At 39.6% G+C, this 15,791-nt stretch overlaps 1 protein-coding gene across 4 annotated transcripts in view; it reads right to left on the reverse strand.

The window, feature by feature from the left end:
• Positions 1-15,791, reverse strand: part of FAM160A1 (family with sequence similarity 160 member A1) — an 89,145-nt gene that overhangs the window by 8,929 nt on the left and 64,425 nt on the right. For all 4 annotated transcript variants that reach the window (XM_037378701.1, XM_037378714.1, XM_037378725.1 and 1 more), the window contains 4 exons: positions 7,400-7,567; positions 3,623-3,702; positions 1,964-2,151; positions 427-1,467 (listed from right to left, as the gene is read on the reverse strand). In XM_037378701.1, coding sequence (XP_037234598.1) covers positions 427-1,467; positions 1,964-2,151; positions 3,623-3,702; positions 7,400-7,567 — 1,477 coding nt within the window. The remainder of the gene's footprint in view (positions 1-426; positions 1,468-1,963; positions 2,152-3,622; positions 3,703-7,399; positions 7,568-15,791) is intronic.

The following is a 15,791-nucleotide window of genomic DNA, read 5'->3' on the forward strand; positions in this document are numbered from 1 at the left end:
TAGCAGCGAGGGGGGAAACGGCAGCATCGGAGACGAAAGCCCCCAGAAAACCAAATCATTTAACCGGGCGCTATTAGAAAAGTTACTCCGACACCCTTTCAACTGCAAAAGCTTTCTCTAGAACGACGGAGCTCTCACCTACGAACACCACAACCCCCGCTCAAGATTTTAAACAATTACAAAAAAAAAGCTGCAAGAACAACCGCCCTGAGCAACCCACACTGATGGCTCTGCTCCGCTTCCACTTTGGATCCCTCTCTCTCCTTGGACTGGTCTCAGCTACTTGAGCTATACCCTCTCCAGTGCCCAGGACTGTTTCTTGCTCTACACTTCCGCTGGGTGCCACATGGTGTGATCTCATTTGGCCACCTTTAATGACCGTGCCTTCCTGTATCGGTTATGCATGTAATTAACAGGACATTCCACCTGTAAATGGAGCGCTCTGGCTCCTTGCAGCGTGCTTGGGAGAGATATCCTCCTTTGGTCCAAAGGGAGATGACACGCTCTCTGCAGAAGGTGTGTCTACTGAGAAATTCTCAAAGTCATCCTCCTCATCTGCAGGACAGACAGGGTCAGAAGTATCCAACTTCTGCTCCTCCAAGCTTGCACTGTTTGGATCCAGTTCCTTAATAATTCTGTCATACTGTGCAATGAAATCCTCACCATCTGTGCTCAGCAGTCTTACACTTAAGTTACGATCTGCCTCCTGAGGAGAAAGCTTCAACTCTAAGTCTGGCTGTGGATCGATCTCAATCATTTTCTGGTTTAATTGTTCTTTCATTACACCCTGAGTCAAGCTTGAATTTCTCTTACTGTGCTCATCCAAGTCCGTTTCCAGCTGGCTCTTTTCAAGAGGCCCATTGGCCACAGTCTGGCTTTGGACCTCATGCTCTCTGGCTGCATTTAAAGTTTCCTCCTTGGAGTTGTCATCATCTTGAGTATCCTTCTGGGCACATAACCTGTAAACCATAACATCATCCTGAAAGTCTGATTCCTCTATGTAAGATCCTTTGATGAGCATGATGGCATTTTTTTTCATTTCTTGAATGTGCTTTGGTGGCTCTGCAGGTGGCTGCATCTCTGTGCTTCCCAGATCATCATACGGTTGTGGTGAGCTCACATCAGAACCAGGAGAAATCCCTGTGTCATAGCTATCATCCCATTCTAGCTCCAACTGCATCTTCTCTCCAAATGGAGTCACTTGAGAGGAGCTACACACACTAGGTGTCCTTTGCTGGAGCCGAAACATGGGGTGTTCCACATCTGTACTGTTCTCCTCGGCAAGTGTTTGGATAAAGGTGTCTGGATCGGGGTTTACTCCATCATATAAGGCAGACCAAACCTTACAATCTTTCAGGCACTGGAGGATGGCTTCTTGAGCTTCCCCCAGGTACTGCAGGTAACTGATGTCCACAGCTCTTCCATATTCCACAATGCAAGTAGATTCAGAAGAGCGTCTACCAGGATCTGAAAGTAAAGAAGATTACTCGTACCACGAGTAATATACCAAAAGTTGTCTAGCAAGGCACCTGCTAAGACATGGCAGGTAGAGTGTTTAGCCCCAACCATCCAATAAGGCAGGAAGGTCACAGCATAAAGATTAAGAGATTTGCTCATAAACATACGTGACTTGTTCCTATCGCCAAGACAGAGTTGTAACTCCAGACTTCTGAGACCAGCTCACATTCAAACCTTAAACCAACAGCAATCACTCCGAAGCAGCAAGAGTTGCTGTCATGTATCTGTACATTATTTTTATTAATGCATATTCAAGTTAGCTGTTAAAATAAGGTTTAAATAGACCTGGACACATGGAAGGAATTAAAGAAGCCTCCAGTCCAGGGTTGCCCAGTTTGTTGTTGCTCAACACATTTCCTCCCCCTCCCATCCTTCCCCATCTCCTCCCACGAGCTTCTACCAAATCAAACTCAGTTCATCTGGTCTTCTCCCGAGCACCGATTACCTCTAGCTTGTGTTGCCTTTGTCCACAGAATATAATCTTTTCCTTGGCTTTCAAGTGTCAAGGTGATCCCAGTGGAGCAGCAGACTGGTGTCAGGGCCAACAGTTTTGCAGCAGATACAGAGTAACAGTCTCTCTCTTTCACAGCCCACCGCTGGCTCAACATGATGTGGTTACATGGGATCAGGTATCTGAAACAGCAGCGGGTACCGTTAGTTCACCCTGGTTCCATGTCAGGGAAAGCAGCAACACACAAAATTTCCCTCCCACCCTCCTGCCCTCTCTAAATTAAACGAAACAGTATAACAATCTTGGCAGTGATTCATAGTGTAAACCTCTCAAGAGCATGAAACCCTGACTTTTTATATTGTGAAGCTATGGCTTGATGAGGAACTGTCAAAACGAGTAGAGACAGGAGATCAGTTGCATCAGAACAGGGCAAACAATCTTTTGCAGGTCAGAGCAAACTTGCTGTAAGAACGGATGGAGGAAACGTGGGATAGGCAGATGTTAAAGGCCAGCAGGGTGGTTTGGTCCCACTATGAATGAGTTCCAGTTCAGAAACCTTATTTTATTTGTTTTCCTGGGAAATCCAGAGAGAAACAGTTCACGTTTGCCAGGCAAGCAGCTAGTAAAAAGGAGGGAAGGGTCACCAAGGTGTTCTACTGCATTAGATCAAGACTGAGCTCTAAGGCAGAGGAGGGAATAAGCTATGGGGAGTACGAGGAATAGAGAAAGTGCAGTCATTTGTTGGATTTCTTTAGAGCACTTTTGTTCAACTTTTTAAGAACATTTTATTAAGAGCCTCCGTGTTAACTGGACTGATGTTTTTCCATTTAAAATGCAAACAAATTCTAACAGATTCCCTAAATAAACAAAAGAAGATTAAATACAGCACTCTCCTGCTGTTAAGAGTGGCAACATACTTGAGTTCACAGAGGTCCGAACAGCAATCCCAGGCACAACAGCCCGAGGTAAAGGGAATTTCACCTTAAAGCTTGTGCGCAGAGGGACAGACAGTATCTGAAAGGTTCATGTGATCTACAGTGCTAAAAGCCCCACTTAGTTACACCAGTATTTCCAAAACAACTAATCAATTCTCAACTAATACACACACCCAAATTATAAGTGAGTATTCTGAAGCAAGGCACAGAACCATCAGTTAAAAGCAAAAGTAATCAATGCATTTAGTACATTACATAACTATCTACCTACAACAGTTCAGGAACCCGAAGTAATCTCGGTGAAAGAGGAATCAAAGAGGTGGAGAACAACAGCAAAGAAGGTGGAAGCTGCAAACAAATATAGAGCTTCGTATCACTGTGTATGATACGCTAGAGAAAACACGCAGGAGAGAAGAATTACACATTTAGAAGCACGGAATAAGCAGTTCGGAGGTCATAAATATATTCTTAGCTTCTCTTCCCTCACTTTTATAGAAATAAATCACAAGAAAGATCTCTTGCTCCTGAAGATCACAGGACGTAAATCATACTTCGTCAGGTCTGGTAGACTTTTTGTCAGCATCATAAATATTCTTATCCCCACAGTTGCTTGGATTTCTGCTCTCTTGGAGAACTCTCATCCAGCTCTGCATCTACAGGCAGAGACTGTATGTCCCAGAATTAGGCTGAAGAGTGGAAAAAGGAGTTTAGACTTTACCTTAAAACTAGCTGTAACATCACATCTTCACAATGCAAGCCAATGAGCGTTCTGAACAATGCCAAGGAGACCACACAGAGCTGGAAAATGATAAATGTTGTCAGTTTTTATCTGGGAATTGTACCTTTCCAATCTTCTCTGCATACTACATTACAAAATGGCTCTGCCAGAACATCATGCTTTCTAAGACATTGTTAGTACGATATTTCATTTTGTCAGCACCTCATGGGATTTTTTTTAAAAGTTTAGAACTATGCAGAAAACATGTTACATTTTAACAAAATATAACCCAGATTTTTCCTTCAAATAAGCAATTAAAAAATCATTAATTTACCAGTCATTTAAATATATTTGAATAATATTAAGTTAGCATGAACTGAACCCTGTAACTTCCAAGACAGCATGTTGGTTTTACCTCAGACACAGAATTTGAACCAACTGAAGTTTTTTTCTGAAAGAAAATGATAAACCACCTCAAGTTTCTGTTGCTTTAAATATAAGGAATGATTAGAGTTCTGCACATTAAGAAGATGAATGCTTCTATAAATATAGCTTGATGTACTGACACAGACCAGGACTAAACAAGTGATTTTTGTCAGGATCTACTCTGTATGGAGCATTCACAACCCCTCCATTAGAGGTCACTTGAGCAGCTTGGAACTACGGCAATGCATAAAGACCCTTTCTGTGAGACCACAAGAAAGGAAAGAAAAATAGGATTCCTCATTGCAATTGCACGATTGCCTTTTTGGCAAAGGTCTGAACAAATACACCTGTAACTAGGTATTTCAGTAGTCACACTCAGCAAAGACAAAGATCATACCCATTCTGTGACAGGCACCCCACTTTCACGCTAGCTTTAGGACAGAAACAGAGACATGAACCTCTGCAGGCTTTTTTTGGTCAGTAATTAAACATACACCACTTTCAAAGCTAACGTACAGTACATTCCTACCTGCCAGATGATTGCTAAACTGCAGCTGTGCCCAAAATGGTAGAAGCATGAGCTGTAAGCTTGGTTTTCACAGATACAGTGCCATTATCTGCCTGCCTCTTAATGCATATCTCCTGGGGCACATTCTCCTGAGCTGCTCCCTTGTGGAAATAAATAGTACCTCATAGTTGGCTTAGACTCCAGGACCAGGCTGACCCTCAATAGAATTATTTAGCCCAAGTTGACTCTTTCCTAGAGTTTCAAGTTGGTGTTTAAATCTTGCCTCTCCCTGTATTAATTATGTAAACTCAAATAATTAATACCTGCAATTAATTGCACTTTTCAGTGGCTAACAAAAGAAACCGATTAGGACAAAATAAGGAAAAAGCTACAAATATTTTTTCTAGTCATTGAACATCCTTTGTAATTCATTCAGGATTAAATCCAGCATCCTGCCTGGACATGGCTTCTTTTCCACCGTATGGAATTTCCTCTTCTTCTCTGCAGTCACTCCCCTTACCCCCACTGTCAAAATGCTCTGTTCTAGCTCTGCAACACCATGCCACGTGCTTGCTCCAGCCCGTGCCTTCTCAAGAATGACTTTGTTTCACCATTTCCAGTTCTCCCTCTCAGAGGAGTGACTCGGCTCCCCTACAATATGACCGGCTGTCCGTGGTGATGAAGACCGTAGAAACGCACAGATTTCTTGAAAAATACATTTACATACATGTATTTTCCCTTACTTGGTAGGTATCTCTGTGAAACAGTTAGGTAGCAAAGTTCAAGTGAACCTCACTTGATAGCCTCTGAAAAGTAAAAGTTTCTTTGACTGCCTTCCCTAGTTTGGTCATTGAACTAACACCCATAATAAAATAAAAGAAAGGGATTAAGCAGAGAGAAGAGAAGTGGGGAATGATCATGAACTGGCCTGCTGCGAGGCAAAGCAGAGCTCCAACTTGTCCTGCCACCCCTGTCCACTGCTTGTACTAGGAGCCAACAGTTAGTCCAAGACCTCATGTCTACAGATATAGATAGAGAAAGTAAAAGGGCAAGAAGGGAATATAATAATCAGAACTCAGAAGATAATAATCAGAACTGGAGTTCTTAATAGGAACCTGGGGGCTGAGTTGAAGAACTTCACAACAAGCTTTTGGAGGAAGTCAGATCTTTGCATGAAAGGTGTGTTTTAGCCAGGGGACATAGGGATAAAAACAGGAAATCTCATTTTCTCTGTGAAGTTTACTGAGACCCAAGCCTAACTTTTCTTCATACTGCGAAAGTTCAAAAAAACTGCTATTGTGTTAAATTTTCCTGTATTTAAGAAATATCAGATTATAGGGAAACATTACTCATTTGTCTTTGCAATCATGTTGCAAATCAGGAATCATCTGAAAAAAACTAGTCTATTTCTGTATTTTGTAAAAAGAAAAGATCTAAAATACACTATATATATATATAATGTAAAAATACAGTATTTTTACAAGTCCTTTTAGTCACCTGTCTGTACATAAGTTTAACCCTGTGAATTATTAACAAGTATTTTCATCAGCAGTAAGGTATGTAGCTTTTGTGCTACAGAGACACACAGAAGGCTGCAGTCCCGGCTTTTGCACTTGGCCAAGCTATACCGCAGAAAACTCATTTAGCATCACAGAACCATTTTGGCTGAGATCCTGAGTTGCTCAGGGCTGCAGAATTCTTTACAATTCCCATCTCGTTTGCCTATGGAACAGTAATTAATGATTAGCAGAGACAACAGCATTTACATTTTTGTTGACAGAAGCTGTTTCAGTTTTCAGAGTTAATCCATCTTAGAGATGCAGTTACAGCACCATATACCTGTATTTACACGCGCTCAAATTTCAAAACAAATTTCAGATGAAGCTACTGTCCCTAACACACAAATTTAATGCACATGCTGGTGTTCTGGCTTCTCTTGCACTCGCACTAAAACGTTATGCTTTACTTCATCCACGAAGCTGTGCATCACACAAGATTGAGCCAAGACTGCCAGCCAAGCAAAGCTCAGAAGGGTAGCCCAGTGCAACAAGTAGTCATTTTCTGTGCCAAAAGATCCAACTATTAGCAAAGGTAACTGCTATCTCTGTCAGCTAGCTCTCCAAGCCACTGTGGTGCATTGTGCCTAGGCTGAGAAGGGGCTCACTGAAAATTTGAGATAAACCCTACTACACAGGGCAGGGAAGGCAAAGAAAAGGCAGCAGCAGTCTGATCACTTGAGCGAGAAAGCACCTTCTTTTAATCAAAGAAGAAAGCAGGCAACATCACAGTTAAGTAACCATGCTACAATAATACAGCCTTGATTCCTGAGAAACATATTGGCAATACTGCAATTCACAACTTGGATCAATTTGGAGACATCCTTATAGGGCTCCCGCCATCCCTCAGAAGGACTTTTTGAAAATGCTTGTTGCTTGGCAAAACTGCAAAGATCAAACACTGCTCCTCACCGCAAGTATATTTATAAGTCCAAAGGTGAGTTATCTATAGCAGCACTAATTCGGCAGTATCCAGAATAAAAACGCTTCCCAATTTACCTTTAATCTTCTAACAGAATCCAGACTTCCAGAAGCCTTCATCTCCTTCTATCCCATTTCCTCTGTGTGTGAAACCACCTCACACATTTATCAACTTAGTATAGCGGTAGCTAAATGTCATCACACACACACAAAAAGAAAAAAATGAGGGGGTGGAGAAATCACACGTTTGGGTGGGGGGAGAAAATTCCTAGTTAAACAGATACCCACTGAATATATGGCATCTCCCATTTAAATATTTAACCTATATCCATGCTGAGTACCTCAACTTCCTTCTGCTTGTCTTACCCGGAATGGTGTGTTGATTCGGCTAGTAAGTGTATCAAGGATATGGACATTCTCGTGTCGGTGCAGCAAAATAAAACGGAGGAAAATCTTGAGGAGGGCTGGCTCTGAAACACTACGCAAAAAAAGGTCGAGGTATGCAGTAGTAGTCATCACTTCTTCCACAGTCACCTACAAGCAAAAATAATGTAAATGCAAACAAACTGCACACACAAAATACCCATCCATCCTCAGCAATGGTATACCTGGCAAACACTCTAAGCTCTCCATATGTAACACTGCCACAAAAACACAGAGGTCTTTGATTTTAAATTTGCAAAGAGCATGCTTCTGAATGACACAAGCATTTTGAACCCCTTTCTCATCTGTCTTGCTTCCCCAGGAAAAAGAAAAGCTCTCCCCCAAACCAACACACCAAATCTCACATGTACTGAAATACAAAAAGACAAATCATGCTAGAAGCTCTCCACCATCTTTCTGCCTGTGTCAGCTCTTTTGCATCACACTTCTGTCATCGTTCAGAAGCACTTTCACATGTTGTAAATACCTGCATCTACCACTTTATTAAAAATAAATGCTAGAGCACAATCAAAGCACAGTACAAACTCATGGTTCTAGAGTTTTAAAGAAAAAATCCCCATAGCTATCTAGAATTTTGTACAATTTTCCTTGTTTTTATTTTCCCACAGCACAATTCCTCAGCTTACTCAGTTTTTAGGAGTACATATATACATACACAAAGCAAACCCTCAAATCTTTGCTACTAACCATTTGTATATCAAAATACAATTCAAACATCCATGCGACATTTGCATACCATAACCCACGCTGCTCTGCTTATTGCAAGCCTTTGGAGCTTATTTATTCACATTATATACACTAGCAAAGCACAGAAAATTCCAAAGGCCACCTCTGCAGCATGTACTGCTGTTGCCAAAGTCAGCTTTTTAAAAGTAGTTGCCCAGGAGCCTAATAAGCTTAAGTGCACAGAGATAAACCCTTAAATACAAGAATCTGTCTATATGAAAGGAAGCATTAAATGTCTTTTGTTTACCAAACCTAGCTGCATAAATGAAGAGACTGATTTTATTAAAAAAAAAATAATCAAAGCTGTCATTTAAGAGCTAAGAGGATTTAGAAAATACTCAGAAGGGCAACATTTACGTAACATGCTGCAAATATTAAAATCCCTGTTCCATTATGCTGCATGTTAGCCATGTACACAGTAATGTCATGCTGCACACGTTCTCTTTAAGGCATTTAAGATCACAAGCTGCTTCTGGCTGGTTACACAGAACATAGGAATGCTGTATGCAGCCTGCAGACCTTATGGAGAGAGACAGCACCAATGAGGAGAGCAGAGAGAAGCTCTAAAGTTAAGGTCACTGATTCACTCTCATTCCGGGGCTTTATTCTAATACTCAGCTACACCATCCTTAATACAGTGGGCTACTGGCTCATTTTAGCATTAGAAACAAATCACCAGTGAAGTAGCAACAGTAGAATTTTTCAGCAGGATGGGAAAATAAGTTCACCTTCATGGTTTATTGCAGTAAGGTCGGTCAGAAATCAAGAATTAAAATGTAACAGTGAAAAGAAAGGAAAGAGACACACTTTCACAGGATCTGTGAACCTTGTCAAGCTAAGTAAGCAACAGCTAGACATATTTTCTAGATCTGTGGTTGTATGTTCAGTGATATCCAAACCAGAAATGCAAATACAGTCCTTTCACAAAACAATACCTATTAACATATACTCCAACTCAGTTTATGAATTCATTCCTCTTCCTTCACCCGCAATCACCAAGTGAAAAAAATTAGGTTAAGCTTACTAGGTTAAGCACCCCGAAGTTAGAAATTGCCAGAATTAGTGCTGTGGCTGCAGCCCTAACTCAAATTCTGTATTACTGTATGATAAAACAAACATGCTTATGCACATACACACACTTTTCCATAGGATTACTACCATGTTTCAACCATCAAAACACCTACTCATGAAATGAGCCCGGGTTGTGAAACAAAGGAAACAGTTTCTGGTTGGAGCCAAGAGTCTTCTGGGTTTTTTGCTGTAGCCAAAAGGCATGGGGGACTTGTGGGTCAAAAAACAAATGGCTTTCTGATGAAAGCTGTTGACTGTTGCCCTGAGAACTGACTTTTTTGTTGTTTTCTTATAGCAGCAAGCTGTAAAAAGGAAAGTTCAAGAAATCTACCATGTGACATCATTATGATAGCACACAGCTCATCAAAGAGTTTAAACCCTCTGCTAAGGAAAGGCTAGATTATGTCTCTCTGTGCCACTTCTCCTTCATCATTTATGGGGAAAAGGAAGCATGTTCCTGACCTGCAGGTTTCACAGATGTTTGCTGGCTGCAGAGAAATGGGCCTGAATATATGTATAAAATAGCAAAGCTGTAAATGAAAGCAAGAAAAGCCTGCAGATTCACAAGGGCAGTGACCTTTCTCTGATGCTCTTTGGATAACTTACCCTGCATTTGCATCAGTGAGAGAAACTCATATGCTTTTCAGTGCATATCATGAATGAAACAAAAAGCAGAAGCCAGCCAGCTAGAGACTACTTTAGAAAAGAAATGTTCAATTCTGAGAGCGCATTCAATGCTCCTAACAGCTTGGGGACTAGATAAAAAATAAAAAAGAAATCATGTTTACCATAGCCAGCACTTCACTGATACTACTAAACAGAGCTAGAAGAACCAACCAATGACTAATGAAGCCCAAATAGTTCACAAAGGAGCTAATTATAACCTTCTTAAATCTCAGCTGCTTGAATTGAGGTTTTTCTGTGCAGGGTGCCACATTACACTTAATTTTTAGTTCTTCTCGGGAAAGAAGTTGCTTAATCTGCTTAACCATTTTCTGAGAAAGAGGCAAGAAGACAAGTTTTGTCCAGATTCTAAATTTTTTTCAAGATTTAAATGGATTTGTAAGAATTTTCTTTCATTTTTCAATGAAAATGCACTACTTTATCCACAACACGCCTTCAAACTTTCACAGTAAATGAAGTTAGGATCCATTTCACAGCTTACTGTGCAGCACTCAAAGCAGGCAAATATATGCTGTACAATTAATTTTAACACTGTCATGTTCCAGAAGTTCCAGCACACTCTCAGTGCACCTTTGTGTGCAACCTGTCCTTACGAACCAGCACAGAGACCATCCTCCTGCTTCCTTACAAAAGCAAATCAAACAAAAATATTGCTTTTTGGCATTTGAAATGAAAGTCACATAGGCAGCTTAGGAAAAAGACCAATTAACCTGGCAAGCAGACATCTGTGCTTTTACAGTTATCTTATTTTGCCACCTTGCATTCTGGGTTTGCTTCTCCCTTTTACCATATCTGATGGTAAGTGTAACTTCTGAAGATCTGAGGCACCTAGAGAACTATTGAAAAAGGCTAATTTTAGTTCCAGAAGGGTAATTTTCCGTTTACTCAATGGGATACATTAGCCTGCTGTGAATGGGCCCCAAGAGAACTCACTTTTTTCTGCAGTTAACTAGAGAAATCAGTTACACTAGGCAAAACCCCAGCCCTGGCAAAACCCCTTTTACCTCTACACAACCTTTCTACAGATCTTAATCTGCGTAACACGTTGAGTGTTGAAAGTGACACTCATTCAATTGGTGCAGTTATTATTGAAGATCTCTGTTTTCTAAGATAAAGCCATGCTATTAAGGTTCATTCAGACTACCTGCAGGTTGTTTCTTCTTAAACTCATGTCTCATGAGACAGATTTAGGGAAAGAACAAAATCCTTTCTAATATAAATTCAAATCGGTACTTAGGTAAACAACAAAAGAACAAATGTTCCCAGAGAACAAAACACTCACTACCTATGTCAAGCATATCCACTACAGCCAAATCCTAAGGCCGCCTACAAAAACTTGTTATCACTGTAAACATTGATTACAGTATAATTTATACAAGTAAACTTTTAGCTAGCCCTCAGAATTGAGCATCTTTGAAAGGATGATAAAAAGCAGGCCAAAACTTACACACATCCATAAATCTGCTACTTAATTTGAAAATTCTTCACCTCTGATAATTCAGGTATCAAGAAAAATACAAAATCAAAAAAAAAAAAAAAGAAATACAAAGGGAGATGAATAAAATTAAGACATGGTAGTTTTCTAGAAAAGCCCTTTGTCAAGTAACTAATTTTCAATCTATGTTTTTGATAAAGGTATTTCAGCAATATTAAAATCACCCACTGCCACAACAGCAAAAATAAAAACCCACCAGCAGCATCCCTTGCATTAGATCCTTTCTACTATTGGTAAAGACCAGGGATATCTCTGGTCCTAACATAAAATCGTAGGACTGAAAATGAAAAACGCGAAAAATCCATATCCATTGTATTAGTCAAACGAGTATTCTACCATTTTTGTTTTCATTATTCACAGCTGTAACACTTTAAAGTTGCTAGAATTATTTTTTTCAATGTTCATATAAATTTTAAGTGCCTATCTATAGATACAATTTAAAAAACTCATCCATGTGTTTTTCTACAAAACAATCTGTTGTTACAGATATTTTTAATATGTAACCTACTACAAAAGGGACTACCTGAAAGTCTTCATAGCCAGACAGATATTTGATTGGAGATTATTGAAAAGAGAAAGCCACTTTTAGCCTTGTAATACCCTTCTTTAATTATGTAATAATTTTTAGCAAATCTATTCTTGCCTCATCTGATGACTGATTAGATGGTGAGGCAGAACACTGTAAAGAAATCCAGCTTTTACAAGTCACTGTGCCAAGTAATATCAAAAAGCCAGAAATTACTGTCATTTTGAGTTCAGTTTAATATATTACACTCACTGTGTTAGACCAATTGCACTGATTCTTTATTACTGGCTATTTTCCCTTGGGATCCACAAAACAGATCTTCTAATTTATAGATGCATGCCCTCTTACAAGAATATGGCTATCGTGATTCCTCCTTTCCTTCACATTTCCCTTCCTACAAGGATTTCATATCGCCCATGAAGAGACCACGAATGTTTTTCTTGGAACTTATCTGCTAGATCCATGAGCAGTTTAAACCTGCGTAAGCCCACCTCACTGACCAAAAAAAAAAAAAAAAAAAAAATCCAACCATTCTAACTCTCTTCTCCTTTCTATTCAACTTCTTGCCTCTTGCTTCCACTAGCAGAAGGGTTCATCCTTCACTTCACCGCACACTGAATTGGCTCAGGGAATTGATTCAGGTTAAAACTATCCAGGAAATAAAGGTGATTTTTAACCTCAACTGGTTTCCCACATGAACAGTTGTCCTGGCAAAAGAGAGGGGGGGACAGGCAGGATCAGGGACAGAGAAAGTTTGCACACTGGGGGAACCAGAAAACCAGAACTCCTTCAACTTCCCTCAGCTTACATTTATAAACTGCTTCAGTTTATACCAGGGTAAAATTCAACTCAGCTGCAGTGTTTGATGCAGAAAGTAGAAGGCACCTTTTGACACATATCCACTCCGTAGCTGGTAAAATTAAGTTTTTTAGCTATTAATGGGTTTCTCCAAAGCATGAGATTATTCAAAGTTTTCTGGTAACACTTGGTTTACACCCTTTTACAGCAGCTGCCCAAATGCTTTTCAGTAAAGTGAAAGATGGTATTATTTCTAAATGGGAACTGACAGTCTTGTAGGATTTTTATAAAGATGCTCCTTCTAATCTGTACAGTATAATTTACAGGTCATTTCCCCCTAGCTGAGCTGTGTAATCATCAAGGAAGTATTATTGAATTATCACAGCAGCATACCATATTAAAGGTTTTCGTTTAGATGGGTTAGTGCGTAATGGAGGTCCATTTGACAGAGCTTATTTGACAGGACCACGCCAGCACTTCGGCAGAGCAGTTTTGTTCACTTGGCCAATAGCAACATTTTACACTAAAAAGCTGGTACAATTTTCCATTATTCGGAGTAAAACAAGCCTTCCAAGTAGAAAAATAATTATATCATAGTTAGAAGTAAATGCCATGTAGTAAAGCAGTAAATGCTAAGATTTTAAAATTTGCTTTTATCATGTACTTTGTCAAATTTTTAGCACTATTTTCAATAAATTGAAATAACACAAATTACAGAAACACTCAAGATGTTCCAAATAGTTTTGTCATCCAACTTCTCTGAATGCCAAATTAACATTAAATCATATGTACATACAGTAAAGAGAGGTATATGATCAATCTGAGTTGTATCAAAGATAGCATAATATTTATATATACAACAATGTGGCTCCTAATTATCTAGCACATGGTTTTGACTGCAAAATATATACATATTGAAGACCTTCTGAAAAGGACTTCACTCAGATTTCTACAATAGTGCTGCAACTACCTAGAAAAGAAGGTAGATAAGCACTTTCTACTAACAGATATATAAAGACTAAAACAAGGCAGTATGGTCTCTAGCAGAACCAGTAAAACAGACTTCGACAGGGTTACCTGGATTCACTGTGAAATTTTAATAAGGTTTTAACTGAAGAGAAAATTTGCCTTAGTTGATTACTTGGACCCTTGTACAATTTGGCCCCAGAAGACCTTATCTTTTTTCTGATAGAGCTCCAAAATATTAGTATTGAAAGTGAGGCAGGAAACAGTCAATGAAATATGTCACAGAAATTGAATGGTATGGTTCAGTGTCTAAGCAGAATTATACCTTCTCACAAGTATTTTTTTCCTAAGTACCAAAACCTAGGGAAGAACATGCAGAACTGCATAATTTCAAGTTGTAGCTGACATGCCATCGAAAAACAACAGTCTTAAATTAAGAACAGATTCTGCCAGATAGTCTTCCTTTTCTTAAATCCCAAACATATAGACCAGGAAGAATAAAAAATGGTCAGGCAAAAATTTAAATCATGGATTGTTACTACAAAATTAAGACTACCCAATTAAGCTTTTCTTTAGCTGTGGCTAATAGGAGAAAATATTTGATTCCTTTCATTTTTACCTGAATTTGTACAGAAATAAGAAATTTATGACCTTGCGTAAAGACAACTCCCCTGAACAATGTCATTGAGTCACTTTTTTTGATGTCTCGAGGAACTCAGATGTCAGAAGTAAGGGAGATAACTCTTTGGTCTAACATACAATAAAATTGAGACAACCAAAGGACAAGACAGGGCTACCCAGCACAGCCAGTTAATCCGTATCCCAAGCTACTTCATACAAATCTGGGCTCTATCTACCCAGTCAGCAATATGCAGCTTCTGAGATACAACCGTATTTGTCAATTGCTCATCACACGTGTAGGTGGGATAACCCACACAAAGTGACAAGACTAGTAAAGACTGGGTATAAATTAGGCTACAAGAATGTGCTACATTTAGGATACTTATCTTGGAGAAATGAAGTTAGGGAGTCATAAACTTGAGAACGTTTGGGTTATTTAAGCACATTGCAGTTAATCTGCTATGTAAATAGCCTTCCCAGAGCTCACTGTAAAAAACAGGTTATTTAAGCTAGCTAGCTAGCCCAATCAATTTGAGACTTCCTTAACTTGAAAAGACCTGAACTAGTGAATTCTTTTTTCAACTCCACACTAGCTTCCTGAGATAAAAAGCATAAAAATCACACCAATCAAAATATGTTGGTCTCCCCACCCCCTGACTTTTTCATAGAAATACATCTCTACCCTCACTCTTGTACTGTTCCATTCATACAGTGAACTGCGTGCATAGTAAGTATGTATAGGGAGACAATCTGCATAAATTAAAAAAAGGCAACGCTTACTACATAGTTCCATAAATGTTACAGACATTTCAAGATCACACATATATGTATCTCAAAGCTTTGGACCACACACTGAAATTCTGAACTACTTTCACTGAAATTCTACTTACTGAAATTCTGATGCTACTTTTACCAAAAGTCTTGTTTGATAGTCCAATGTTTTAAGTTGGGAGAAGGACGGCAAGGAAAAAAGACAGAAGGTCTGCACAGATTAACTAGGAGCTCCTATCAAAACGGAAATGTGAGGAGACAGAAGTAGAGACAGGTGAGCCAGGAGGAATATGGAAAAACTGCCTGAGTGTGCAGGGAGATTAGGAAAGCCAAAGTCCAGCTGGAGTTCAAGAAGGGCTTCAACAGCAAAAGAATAACCCCAGACAAGTGCACACTGGGCACCGACAGGCTGGAGAGCAGCTTTGCAAGAAAGAACATGCAGGTCCTTGTGAAAATTGGCCACGAACATGCAGGTCCTTGTGAAAATTGGCCACGAGCCAGCAATGTACCCTTGTGACAAAGATGACCTACAGCTTCCTGGGTTACATGAAGAAGAGGATTCTAGCAGATGGGTGGGTGGGGCATCCTTCCCCTTTACTCCGTACTGGTAAGATGCATCTAGAGTGCTGGGCTCCCCAGTACAAGAGATGCACTGA

Source organism: Falco rusticolus, chromosome 1 (assembly GCF_015220075.1).
Source record: "Falco rusticolus isolate bFalRus1 chromosome 1, bFalRus1.pri, whole genome shotgun sequence".
Classification (NCBI taxonomy): domain Eukaryota; kingdom Metazoa; phylum Chordata; class Aves; order Falconiformes; family Falconidae; genus Falco; species Falco rusticolus.